The 14188-nt window shown below is 43.2% G+C and overlaps 1 protein-coding gene across 3 annotated transcripts in view; it reads right to left on the bottom strand.

Moving 5' to 3' along the window:
- Window positions 1–662: 662 nt before the first annotated feature.
- LOC105463522 (platelet derived growth factor receptor alpha) overlaps window positions 663–14188 on the bottom strand; it is a 64964-nt gene continuing 51438 nt past the window's right edge. For all 3 annotated transcript variants that reach the window (XM_011710668.3, XM_011710669.3, XM_071093364.1), the window contains exons 17-23: window positions 13527–13642; window positions 13037–13159; window positions 11481–11592; window positions 10124–10223; window positions 9908–10013; window positions 8457–8698; window positions 663–4054 (exon numbers count right to left, since the gene is read on the bottom strand). In XM_011710668.3, the coding sequence (XP_011708970.1) occupies window positions 3907–4054; window positions 8457–8698; window positions 9908–10013; window positions 10124–10223; window positions 11481–11592; window positions 13037–13159; window positions 13527–13642 (947 nt within the window). In that variant the 3' untranslated portion in view covers window positions 663–3906. The remainder of the gene's footprint in view (window positions 4055–8456; window positions 8699–9907; window positions 10014–10123; window positions 10224–11480; window positions 11593–13036; window positions 13160–13526; window positions 13643–14188) is intronic.

Below are 14188 nucleotides of genomic sequence, written 5' to 3'. Positions count from 1 at the left end.
GGTGAAAAAATTAACATTTTACCTCCTACGCGTTTACGAAAGTTGAATGTTGTACAGAGTAAATGCAGTCCTGTATTCCTCATGCAGGGGAAGAAAACACCACAGGATAAAGACAAACAATCAAAAAAAATGATGAGACCAAAGATGAGTCAAGTTACAATCATCTTTAAGTCAAATACTGTGTTGTAGAACAATCTAGCTCATATAATGTCTTAAACCTTAGATGTTCTATTGGTTCATCAAAAGCCTAACATAGGCCAGGCATGGTGGTTCACGGCTGTAATCCCAGCACTTTGGGAGGCCGAGGCAGGCAGATCACCTAAGGTCAGGAGTTTGAGACCAGCCTGGCCAACATGATGAAAGCTCGTCCCTACTAAAAATACAAAAATAAGCCGGTCATGGTGGCAGGCACCTATAATACCAGCTACTGGGGAGGCTGAGGCAGGAGAACTGCTTAAACTCAGGAGGCAGAAGTTGCAGTGACCTGAGATTGCACCACTGCACTCCAGCCTAGATGAAAAGAGCAAAACTCCATCTCAGAAAAAAAAAAAAAAAAAAAGGCCTAATATAGAGTCCTACAAATGTTGCTAAGAAAGTAAATTGAACAGGATTGCTTTAATTCTTATGATTAAACTAAAAACAAAAATGCTGGAACCTTAGCATAACTTTAAATTATATATCATTTATTGAAATATAAAGATCTTCATTTACACGTTTTAAAACAAAAACATGAACAGGGGCATTCATAATACATTTTGTATTGGTAGGCCCTATCAAGTTAGTTCTTCTCACACATTCACCACACTGTTGTTTTGGGAACATGTAAGTATCTTTCTCTTTATTTCTAAAATATAAATTTTGGACATTCAAAAGTGCAACAGTTAATGTGCCTGTGGGGATTATCACAGTTAAAAAAATATAAACAAAGGCAGTGATACAGCTTGTCATAAATGTTTTGGCAGTATTCTCCAAGTCTATATAGAAATACATATATACATATTGATGTATAACATCATTTTATCTTACGTCCCTCTTCACAAAAATAGGACCATTTTGTACAGATTGGCAGACCACATTTTAAGGACATCACTGATCATTTAAAAAGTCACAAATTGCGTTTCTCAGGCCAGCTTTGATTGTCATCATAAAAATAGAAAGTAGGAAAGATTGGCAAATTTTCTTCTGGAGACTTTGCAGGGGGCCAAAAAGGAAACAAATCTGGAATTTGTTGAAAACACACACACACAAAAATGCAGTCATATACAAATTCAGGTGGGAGCATTTGTTAGGACTGGAAACTGCTGGACTGAGAAGTTTCATCCGGTCTCATGATGTCATGCAAGGCTCACGGCAATATCAAAATGCAAAGCACCAACAAAATAAGGCTGTACAAGGGAGAGTGAGCGATAAACAGAATGCTTGAGCTGTGATTCTAGAAACACAAATGTATTTCAAGTCTAATTGGCTCTACAGAACCTAGTCAGGTTTTCGTTTTTAATTGGCCAATCTGGCTCAGTCTTGGCACTTACTATGAAATAGGTGGATAAGAAAGTTGGGACTTGCATTGAGATTACACCAGTAGGTAGTCAAGTACTTTGTTATTGCTTCTACATCTTCCAAAACATCACCTGCCAATAGCACATACAGTGATTGCAGTAATCACAGCCCATGTTTCATTCATATGGTATCAGCAATTAAGCAGTATTGCAAAGAATGCCAATGAACTCACACCAACCTGTTTGACAGTGTGGATAGATGTGACAATTGATCCTCCCATCTAACCTCAAATTATCAGTAAAACTTAAAATGTTTTTTCCACCAAAACACTGAGCTGGTTACACAGAGACTTGGAACACTGAATTGCATAATTGTTGTACATGCCTTTCCTTGGCGGGGAATGGAGTGGGAGGCAGAAGATGGGAGACGGGGCAAGTTCATCTCCCCCATACGGTAGGAAGTAGCGTCTTTACTTTTGGAAAACCTGTCAAAACCAAACTTTAGCTTTCTCAGCCTCAGCTAAGACTGGAAAGTTAAATTAAGATCGCAATTGCTAGCTAGATGGCATTAAATGTCACTAACCTGAAGCCAAGGATTTAAATAGTAGGCTTCCTGCATGGTTGAATTCCAACCCTGTTCCAAAGTTCAAATTATTTGTTTCCCATGGCAACTTCCTGAAACCTAAGTCAGTGTTTCTGAAAACTGGCAGATCAGAACAGCCAGGGAGTTTAGAAAAATACAGATTCTGGTTTCCCTCAGACTTCATACTTCAGAATCTCAGGGATGGAAACCCAGGATCCAGTCATCCCGGCTGCCATGCACATTTGAGAACTGAGGATCCAGGCTAATGCACATCCAGCCTCCACTAAAGAATACCTTTATGGTCTCGAGTTTCAAACTCTTTCTCTTTAGGGTAAGGGGTGAAAGAAGGAGGCTGATGTCTGGGCATCCTTCTGACCCTTTTCAGGTTCATAGATTCAAAAAATGCATATATTGGGGTCATCAAAGCTTTCACCAGGCATAAAGAAAAAACAAAAAACGTCTGCAAATCCAGTCTTTTTGCTGATCATTATATTTTCCATTGGGTAATATACATGAGAAGTTATGTTCAGCACAGGTTTATGCCTCTACATTGAGAACTTTTAAGACTTAAGAGTCTTGTTTCCTGTAATCCCAGCACTTTGGGAGGCCGAGATGGGTGGATCACGAGGTCAGGAGATCAAGACCATCCTGGCTGACATGGTGAAACCCCATCTCTACTAAAAATAGAAAAAAATTAGCCGGGCGTGGTGGCGGACGCCTGTAGTCCCAGCTACTTGGGAGGTTGAGGCAGGAGAATGGCGTGAATCCCGGGAGGCGGAGCTTGCAGTGAGCCAAGATCGCGACACCGCACTCCAGCCTGGGTGACTGAGCAAGACTCTGTCTCAAAAAAAAAAAAAAAAAAAAAAAAAAAGAGTTTTGTTTGCTTCTAATCCCATTATTTCAGAGGGCAGTTAATTGTTTTTAATACAATGGATTGGGGAACCTATTCAGTACAGTTAAAAATTCTGACTTCCTGGACAATACTACTTTTACTTTGTTCTCTATGCTCAACTAAATTTAATTCACTACAGCTATTACCATACTTTATAGAGAAACATGTTATTTAATATAAATGTCAAAAACTGTCAAACTTGTCACCTACTTAGTAAGGATTGTTTTAAATTGTGCTTTCTCTGGAGGGAAATCATGTTACATATTACACATTTAGCATTACTGATAACAGTAGTATTATTATAAATGTAGATTACAATATGAAAATGAGTTGCCAGGCTTCTAAATGCCCCAAATCTATTAAACATAGTTGGTTAATTGTTATTCTTTATCTCTTTAACACTAAAAAAAATAGCAAAATGTTATAGTACCAGTACCCTTTAAGGTTCAAAAGTGGTTTTTCATGCACTTCTTTAAAAAGTTCAACAGCAGCTGATATCAGGTTTCAAGAGGGAAGTACATGGATGGATTGAGTGGTCTCTTCAGAAGTCCAAAGAAGATAGTTAATACAATCTAAACATAGCCTTGGTTAGAGTTATTTACATAATTACAATGCTGAAGTTTTGTCGCAGTATAAATTGTGTCCATTGGACTCTCACCAATGTTCTTGAAGCACAAAGTTCACCTTCCGTGGCCTATTATTCCCCTGTCCATCTATCTCCAAACTTCACACACCGCTGAGATGCTACTGAAAAAGTTCATTTCAAAATATCCCATTCATTCATATTTAGAAAGCCCCCTGAGGCCCTTGGCTGGGAACTTCTCTTTAGACATCAACCAAGTCCTCCTCTCAACCTCCGCATTGCAATAAAGTGGTTTTCTGAACGGGATCCAGAGGTGGCCCCAGAAGTGGAAGGAACCCCTCGAATCTGCCAGTTACAGGAAGCTGTCTTCCACCAGGTCTGAAGAGTCTATGCCGATGTCGTCCATCATGTCGATGTCTTCAATGGTCTCGTCCTCTCTCTTGATGAAGGTGGAACTGCTGGAACCCGTCTCAATGGCACTCTCTTCAGAGGTCTGCGAGCTGGAGGAGGGAGAGAAGAGCAAAGATTACAACTCCTGCAAAGAACTAGAACTCGACTGGGGCCCCCTAGAGACAAAGGAAAGCCTTTGGCATTCAAATCTGGGCTGTACGGTATGGCAAGATTCTGCCCCCAGGCCTGACATGCTGTGGTAGGCCACATAGAAAACCAAGGTCCACCCATCATTTTTACACTTCAGCTTTCCTGCTTTTCTGCCAGGTCTTTCATCAAAGTTGCTGACAAGCTGCAACAATTTCTACTTGCCCTACTCAATCCTAATGGAAGAGAAAATAAGCAATGCCTGATCCAAAGGCCCGGGAAGGTAGAGCAGGGGGTGAAGTCAGCTGCAAGCTGCAGCCAGGCCCATCAGGTGCTCTCCCGGAAGCCTCCTGGGCATCCAAACTGTGTTCTCAGGATCTCATGCCACTTGCCTGGAATGCCCTCTTCCCCTCTCTCTTGACATCCAATGCCCGCAGCCCCCATCCCATCTTGAAGGCCCAGGTGATGGCTCCTTACGTACTGGAGCAGTGGCTGAAAGGGGAGTCCTGGAGTCAGAAAGCCTTAGGTCTGGAATGGTCCCCCCACTTACTAGCTGTGTGATGCTACACAAGTTACTTAACTTGAACTTGAACTTCAACTGGGAAAGTTCAATTCCTGGTGTGTCAAATTCTGCAGCTCAGCCTGGTGTAGCCCTAGAAAATTTCTGGGCACCTTTCTCATGTTATTTATTTCAATGTGACTTTCTAACTTTATATAAAAGCAGAACCCTCTTACAACTCAAATATTATTCGGAGCCCACAAATACAAAGTAACCAAATTGAGAAAAGATCTGAGACAGAGAGCCCTAGATTCCCTGCTCAGCCTTCCCCGACCCCTGTGAAGTTCCACCACGGACCCCTAAAACTTGGAGGAACACCGTTTGCTCAAGGGATATAAACACATTATAAAAACTGGCCTGAGCAAAGCATAATAAAAAACCAAAGACTGATAGGCCACTTTGTCCCATCTTCAAATCACATAACATATTCTAAAACAAAATAGAAAAGCCATACTTTTAAAATTACCCAGTTCATACAAATAAACAAGGGCTGTCTACATATTATACCTAAATTGGTTAACAAAGGTCATAGTCATAAGCCTTCAAAATAATGCTCTTATGGGAAAGAAGAGGGAAAAACACACACACACACAAGCAACTTGGACCTTGAACGAGGGGCCACTATCATCACCTTCTCCTACCTCTGTCCAAGGGCCATGCAAAGAGAGCAGAGAACTGGGGCATAGTCTCCTCCATCCAACCACGTGAACTAGTGATTCTCAGTCCTGCCTGGGCATTAGCTCCACCTTGGTGCTGAGTTAAAGAATCTAGGCCAGGCGAGGTGGTTCATGCCTATAATGCTAGCACTTTGGGAGGCCGAGGCCAGTGGATCTCTCGAGGTCAGGAGTTCAAAACTAGCCTGGCCAACATGGTGAAACCCCATCTCTACTAAAAATACAAAAAGTAGCTGGGCATGGTGGCATGTGCCTGTAATCCCAGCTACTTAGGAGGTGGAGGTACAAGAATGGCTTGAACCCAGGAGGCAGAAGTTGCAGTCAGCCAAGATTGCACCACTGTACTCCAGCCTGGGTGACAGAGCGAGATTCTCAAAAAAAAAAAAAAAAAAAAAAAAGAAAGAAAGAAAATCTAGGTAATGATCATCCAATGACTGCTAATGTTACAAAAGGCAGACAACTGGACAGTGCAAACCTCCTGACAGAAGCACACAGAACCATCTTTGAAGCATGTTTGCCAAAGATCTAACCTGAGTCAGGTTAAGTTCCTAGACTAACTACCAGTTTGCAACACATAGAGAGGACAGAAGCACCTGAGAAGGACACTACAAGGATGTAATCAGGATAATGACCTCCGGCTCCGTACATGTTGCTGCAAAGGACATGATCTTGTTCTTTTTTTTATTTCATTTTTGTATTTTCCACTTCTTAAGTTCAAGAGTACATGTGCAGTTTGTGCAGGTTTGTTACATAGGTAAACATGTGTCATGGTGGTTTGCTGCACAGATCATCCCATCACCCATCCTTTAGCTATTCTTCCTGATGCTCCACCTAACCCCCAACCCCTGAAAGGCCCCAGTGTGTGTTGTTTCCCTCCATGTGTCCATGTGTCCTCATTGTTCAGCTCCCACTGATAAGCGAGAACATGCGGTGTTTGGTTTTCTGTTCCTGTATTAGTTTGCTGAGGATAACGGCTTCCAGCTCCATCTGCAAAGGACATGATCTCATTCCTTTTTATGACTGCATAGTGTTCCATGGTGTATATGTACCATATTTTCTTTACCCAGTCTATCACTGATGGGCATTAGGTTGATTCCACGATTTTGCTATTGTGAACAGTGCAGCAGTGAACATATACGTGCACGTGTCCTTGTAATAGAATGATTTATATACCTCTGTCACCTCTGGGTATATACCCAGTAACGGGATTGATGGGTCAAATAGTATTTCTGCCTCTAGGTCTTTGGGGGAATTGCCACACTGTGTTCCACAGTGGTTGAACTAATTTACACTCCAACTAACATTGTAAAAGTGTTTCTTTTTCTCCACAACCTCACCACCATTGGTTGATTTTTGACTTTTAAATAATAGTCATTCTGACTGGTGGGAGATGGTATCTCAGATCTTGTTCTTTTTCATCGATGCACAGTATTCCATGGTGTATATGTGCCAGATGTTCTTTATCTAATCTACTGTCAATGGGCATTTAGGATAATTACATGTCTTTGCTATTGTGAACAGTGTTGCACTGAACATACGTATGCATGTCTTTATGGTAGAATGATTTATATTCCTTTGGTTATACACCCAATAATGGGATTGCTGCGTCGAAAGGTAATTCTGCTAAAAGTTCTTTGAGGCCGGACGCAGTAGCTCAAGCCTGTAATCCCAGCACTTTGGGAGGCCAAGGCGGGTGGATCACAAGGTCAGGAGATCCAGACCATCCTGGCCAACACGGTGAAACCCCGTCTCTACTAAAAATACAAAAAATTGGCCAGGCGTGGTAGCAGGCACCTGTAGTTCCAGCTACTCGGGAGGCTGAGGCAGGAGAATGGTGTGAACCCGGGAGGTGGAGCTTGCAGTGAGCGGAGATCTCACCAATCCACTCCAGCCTGGGTGACAAAGCAAGACTCCATCTCAAAAAAAAAAAAAAAAAAAAAAAGTTCTTTGACTCCATCTCAAAAAAAAAAACAAAAAAAAAGTTCTTTGAGAAATCTGCACTCCAGAGAGCAGTGTATAAGCATCCCCTTTTCTCCACAACTTCACCAGCATCTGTTATTTTTTGACTTTTTAATAATAACCATTCTGACTGGTGTGAGATGGTATCTCATCATGGTTCTGATTTGCATTTCTCTAGTGATCAGTGATGTTGAGCATTTTTTCGTATACTTGTTGGCTGCATGTATGTCTTCTTTTGAAAAGTGTCTGCTCATGTCCTCTGCCCACTTTTTAATGGAGTACGATAATATTTGTGAGATAATTTGAACTTTAACTGGCTGTCTGATGCCTTAACGATTTATTGTCCCTGTTTTGGGTGAGATAATGGCATTGTAGTTATTTTTAATAACTTTTTAATAACTGTTGCTATTCTTTAAAATACAGCCCTTATCTTTAAGAGACACACACTAGAATATTTATGGGTGAAATGATATGGTGTCTAGGATTTGCTTCCAAACAATCCAGAGGAGGCTGAGGAGAGACAGACATGGCCATGAATGCATCCAGGCTGGCAGAGTGCATAGTCATTGAAACTGGGTGATGGATACTGAACAGCTCACTATACTATGTGAATTGTGCACATGTTAGAAATCTTCCAGAGTATAAAATTTAAAAGAAAGAAGAATCAAATTAGCCAGGGAGCAGTTGGCCACCACCCCCAGGGATTCTAATTTGTTGTTTTGGGTGAGGCTTGTATATCAATAGTTTTTAAATCTCTGCAGGTGATTCCAATTCACAGGTAGGGTATAGCATCAAAGGACCCAGTCCCGCCTCTCTCCACTTTTTCCCTAGTTCAATGACTATTTAAGACAATGGCAGGAGAGGCTTATATGATCTCAATAATCACAGTTCTGTATCAATTTGATCAAATTACCTGAGAACTTAGCTCAAAGATTCTCCACCAGAGAAGCATGACCCTCTCCCCACAACATGCACACCCCTCTCCCAGCCCCAGGGGGAATATATTAGAATCATCTGGGAAGCATTTTCAAAACCACACCGACCTCCTGAGGATTCTGCAACTTGCCCCCAAGTACAGATTTACTACCCAGGAGTGCACCATTATCAGGTCCTCTCCTTCATGGCCTGTGGGGGAGGGGAAAGGTGAGACACTGACGCTGCCCCCACAGCTACCTGTGTCTGTTCCTCTTGCCCAGGTCCTCCTCCTCAGGGACAGGGTCAATGTCAGGCAGAGGAATGATGTAGCCGCTGTCAGCGCTCAGTCTCTGCTCATCCAGACCACCCTCCCAGTCCTTCAGCTTGTCTTCCTCATTTTTGTAGGTGACACCAATGTACGCATTGTCTGAGTCCACACGCATGCGTGCCACAGCAGGATGGTCACTCTTCAGGAAGTCCAGGTGAATTTTTTCATAACTCTATAAACATTCATTGAACATATTTAATCAAGTTTTAATGACCAAACCTCAAAAATGAATAGAGACACTCAGAACTTACTATTATTTAACTGTACATATTTCCAAACTATCTAGAAGATGTGGGACTTAGTTGAAGGAGAGTCATGTCAACTACCCCCAGAGACGTAGAACATGAAGAAGTGGCCACCAACGGTAAAGAGCTTCTGCCAGTAGGTGCTAAGATACCAGTGGCCCCTTCTCCAAGTCAGTAGCTACAACCGAGAACCCTTCTGGTCCTCATCACATTGCCTTTCCAGGGCTTGGATGGGTCCCACAGAGAGGCAGTGAGGACTTCTATTGGGGGGATAATACCCAAAGCCTTCATGATCCTTAAACATTGGAGAGGTCTAACATTGGATGTGAACAGACCCTATTTTCAACAATAGCTTCAATCTCTTCCCACCAACACATTTCCACCAATCAGTCTCTTTGACCAAATGAGGGTTAATTTCCTTCTGCCTCCTGCCTCACTGCCTCACTGCCTCACTGCCTCAACTGCGAAAGTTGTAGTGGGCAGTGAGATAATTAACAGACAGAAGTGTTTAATTTGCAGTTTAGCACACAATCTCCTAATGCTGTTCCTCCTTGAGAAAAATGAAGAACAATGATAAGTATAAAAAGTCTACACAGGGACTAATCTGAATCTAAGAAACTGAGGTTATGTCTGAGTTTTCCTCTCAACACGTCAGCAGAAAGTTGTTTTATTCATTTACATATCGTGCTTGGTTCCATGAAATTACATTTGTTCCTCTGAACAATGCTTCCTATTCCACAAAAACCAGCTGGTGCCACAGATAACAGCTGAGGTTCTTCTTTCCAGTTAGCTGGTAAAAGCCAATTTTGCATGGATCTAAGCGCATTCAAATTAGCGATGTAATGGCCATGGATTCCCTGAGTCTTCTAACTGCACACTAACTTCTGATACTCAAACATCTGGAGAAGAGTAGGTGCTGCACAGTTAAGATGAAAGGAAAGGCCCGCGGGAAGGAGAGGGTTTTCATTCATCATTGCTACTAGGGTCGTGTGGAGCACCGCCATGAAGCCCAGCAACTGGATCACACAATCTTTTGCCTCTCTTGAAAATGCTCCTCTAGAAATGCCAAACAGCACAGTTCACTGGTATAACTTTCAGCTTTCTCCAGACCTTTCCACCCACAGATCCAAACACACCTTTTTATATTGTCCAGGCAGCAGATTCTCCACAATCTCACTCAGGTGGTAAAAGGAGGGTCTCTTCTCTGGCTCACTGTTCCAGCATTTCACCATGATCTCGTAGCTGAGGGACAGAACTCAAGAGTGGGCACAAGGGGGAAGTCTCAGGGTCCCTCCCTCCCCCTAGACCCACAGAGTGTGAACACAGGCCCCCGGGATGGGGAAGAAGCTCACACTTCACTGGTAGCATGGTCAGGCTTGGCCATCCGGTACCCACTCTTGATCTTATTGTAGAAAGTAGAATCCACCATCATGCCAGGGTAAGGAGTACCACCTACAAGCCAAACAATAAACACCAGGACTAACAAATGCTCAGTGCATTGTTGAAACACTTGGCATGATAGAACACCGTTAGAACACCTTTCAGATCCTATAGCCTTGAAACACTGTTTTTTTTTTCAAGAAAATTCAGTGTCATCATCTCCTTGACTTCAGAGACCAGCTCAAATCTTAAATTTAATTAGGACTCCAGGTTGGTCAAGTCCAAGTACCATCAAAAAAATTCTACATCTTTAGAAACAAGCATTCAAGTGTTTTTCAATGTGTATGACTATTGGATCAACACAGACAAAATGAACTAGAAAAGCAAGGAGAAATTCTGAATCATTAAAACTCAGAGAATCTTTTTCACCAGGTATGTTCAAATCGCTAAAGCAAAAATCAAAGTGGGGGCCTCTCTGCTTTTAAGGGAGTACGAGACTCCATTAAACCACTGGGGGATGATCCATTGTGATCATCCATGGAGGGAGAACTAGGATGAAAAGGGAGACGGGGCAGGAAGACACACTTTCCTATTACATCCTGATCACAGATAAATCCATGAAACATTTCACATATTCAAAGCCAAGGCCAGGTCAAGTTAAGTTCCCTCTCTGAAGCCTTCCCACACTATTCCAGGACTCCTTTCTCTTTACTCAAGATTCGAATTGCAATTTTAAATCAGTACCACACTGTTTATCCTAAGTGTGTAAGTCTCATCTCCCCAGATGAACCATCCAGATGTCAGGGTTATGGCTGATCCTTCTCTTAGGGACCTCACCGGGCAGCCCAGGGCACCTGGGTTGTTCACCACCTGGGTTGTCAAGACTGGCCAATGACAACCAGGAATGAGAGCCCTGCCCTTCCCTCCACATATCCCTTTTCACTTAATCATCAATCACCACCAGGTGACGGAGGGCTCACTCTCCAAGGGTGTACCCATGTGACCCAAAGCCCAAAATGAAAAAGCAGCTGGGATGCAAATATCATTGGGACCACTTCCAATGGGAGGAAGTCACTCTGGCATAGCCCAAAGGAGAGGAGGGGCAGAGGTCAGGAGTGAGATGCAACCCCCAACAAAGACCCCATTTCCACCTTCATGGGCCTATCTCAGACACAATAAGGCACAACGTGTGGTATGAGGCAGCTGAAGGGTACTGGCCTCACACCAGGTTATCTTAACACTGTATACATGCTGGGGCTTGAAAGAACACATTTGCCTTCCAGTGGTGTTTCAGAACAGCCCAAACAAGCAGCAATGTCAGGCCCATACCAAGGGAAAAGATCTCCCAGAGCAGAATGCCGTAAGACCAGACATCACTCAGTGTGGTGTAGAGGTTGTCAAAGATGCTCTCAGGAGCCATCCACTTCACGGGCAGAAAGGTCTGCAAGGAAGGAGGGAGAGAGTTAAACCCATGTCTACTCACTGATGATCTACAGCAGTGGAAATGGAAAAGGGTTCCCTTTGGGCTCTTAATAACTTGTGCTAATTATCTTGTCCCATTTGAGTGTCTCTTATATGTGTTTTGTTCATTGCTGAACTCTCAGTGCCTAGCACATAGTAGGTGTTCAACAAATACTAGATGAATGATGAATGATCAATATTGCCTTTTATGTCCTCCAAAGGAATAATATCCAAAAACACTAATCCTGAATTTTCACCCAAAAGGTGTAAGCCCTGAAGGGACCTGTTTCCTCTATTTAGATATTCCTGGGAACAAAATTAAGAACAGATCCAGTGATCTATGAGCCGATTACAGCTATCATGGCCACATGAGTACATGAATCACACACAGCATGGATGCAGGCCATGTCTTTCCCTAGGTGGAAGCAGCAGCTGCCATGAGCTGTCTCACGTCCAGTGCACTGAGGTGATTTGGAATTGTACCTACAGGGAGCAGATGTATCCCTACAGGGAGCTGTGTCATCTGCTGAGAAGCGGAAGGAATGGGGAGAGTGGTCCAAGTAGACAACAAAATGAATATCTTTAAGGAAACTGTGCCTCCAAGATATATAAACCCAAATGGTTTCAATATTTTAGGGGTCACAGATGGCTTTTGAAAATCTGATAAAAGCTTAAAATATAGAGACATCATTCTTGGGAATGCATGCTTGTCCATGCATACACGGAATTGACATATTAATAGCTAACACTTGCCAGGTGCAGTGGCTCACACCTGTCATCCCAACACTTTGGGAAGCTGAGGCAGGCAGATCACTTGAGGCCAGGAGTTCGAGACCAGCCTGGCAAACATGGCAAAACCCTGTCTCTACTAAAAATACAAAAATTAGCTGAGCATGGTGGTGCATGCCTGTAATCCCAGCTACTCAGGAGGCTGAGGCAGGAGAATCGCTTCAACCTGGGAGGCAGAAGTTTGCAGTGAGCCAAGATTGCACCACTGTTCTCCAGCCTGGGTGATAGAGTGAGACTCTGTCTCCAAAAAAAAAAAAAAAAGAAAATAAATAAATAAAATAGCTAACAGTTATTGAATGTTGTTTCTATATGCCAGGCACTGTCCTAAGCACTTTACATGAATTCATTGATTTAATCCCCATAGCAACTCAGCAAATAGGTACTATTATCACCTCCCACTACAGTCAGGGAGATAGAGGGGCAGAACAGTCAAGTATCTAGCCCCGAATCCAAATCAAGTAAGTGGTGGAGCTGGCACTCACACCTGGGCAATCTGCTGTCGAGGCTGTGTACTGACCCCTTGTAGTGTACTGATGTTTTAAAAAACAGGCACCGAATCTCTAGAAGCAACACCTGACTTCAGAGATTAAAGTGAAGGACGGTGAGCATGCCCACTGAGGGAAGTGAGGACGTACACTGCCTTTCGACACATAGTTCGAATCATGCATGATGTCTCTGGCCAGGCCAAAGTCACAGATCTTCACAATTTTTCCTTGTGCCAGGAGGACGTTGCGAGCAGCCAGATCCCGGTGGACACACTGCACGGAAAAGGAAGAAATGACTCAGGGTCAAGCCATCTGTGGCTGAACCAGCATCACCCCTGCAAGACTGGCCAATCCCCGATCCATGGTGGTACTTGGAGCTGCCTGCCTGGATATAAAGGGCTGGCCTTCTCCCAGGTTCTCACTCCACCCACTCCCAACAGAGAGAAAGCTCTAGAGAAGAGTAGATGTCTGATTTCGGACTCCCTGCCCTGTGTAGGGGATGAAGGAGAGAGACAGGTAAGTAAGAGGCCCCTGTTATTAATGGCCTTTCCAAGATCTATCTCCTAGCATCTCCTTCCACACTCCACTCACTCTGAAATCTGTGGCTGGGTCTGAAAAGGTCTCTGTTCCTTGAACTTACATTTTTTGAAGCCAAAAACTCCATTCCTCGGGCAACTTGATAGGTGAAGCTCAACAAATCCAACAAAGTAAGGCCTTCTGAGTTATCATCTGAAAGGAGGTTTTTGACTTCTGAGTCTGCAGAAAAGAAATTAAATGTATTGGTGCTGGCAGGCAGCAGGAAATCATCAGGTTGCAGAGGCATGCCCAAAGAACACATCCAAAAGTATTTTCTTAATTTTCTTGTAGAATGTTTAGATCTCACAGGTGAATATCACTATGCGAAGGTTCTATCTTAGAAAATAGATATATAGGCCAGGCATGGTGGCTCATGCCTATAATCCCAGCACTTTTGGAGGCCGAGGAGGGTGGATTGCCTGAGGTCAGAAGTTCGAGACCAGTCTGGCCTACGTGGTGAAAACTCTGTCTCTGCTAATAATACAAAAAAAGTAGCTAGGCATGGTGGCATGTACCTGTAATCCCAGCTACTAGAGAGGCTGAGGCAGGGGAATTGCTTGAACCAGGGAGGAGGAGGTTGCAGTGAGTTGCAGTCAGCCAAGATCACACCACTGCACTCCAGCCTGGGTGACAGAGTGAGACTCTGTCAAGAAAAAAGAAAGAAAAGAAAGAGAAAGAAAGAGAAAGAAAGGAAAGAAAGGAAAGAAAAAGAAAGGAAAGAAAAAG

The sequence above is a fragment of the Macaca nemestrina genome, chromosome 3, assembly GCF_043159975.1.
Source record: "Macaca nemestrina isolate mMacNem1 chromosome 3, mMacNem.hap1, whole genome shotgun sequence".
Taxonomy (NCBI): domain Eukaryota; kingdom Metazoa; phylum Chordata; class Mammalia; order Primates; family Cercopithecidae; genus Macaca; species Macaca nemestrina.
Note: the sequence above shows the minus strand (reverse complement) of the source record. Positions and strands in the feature narration are given on the sequence as shown.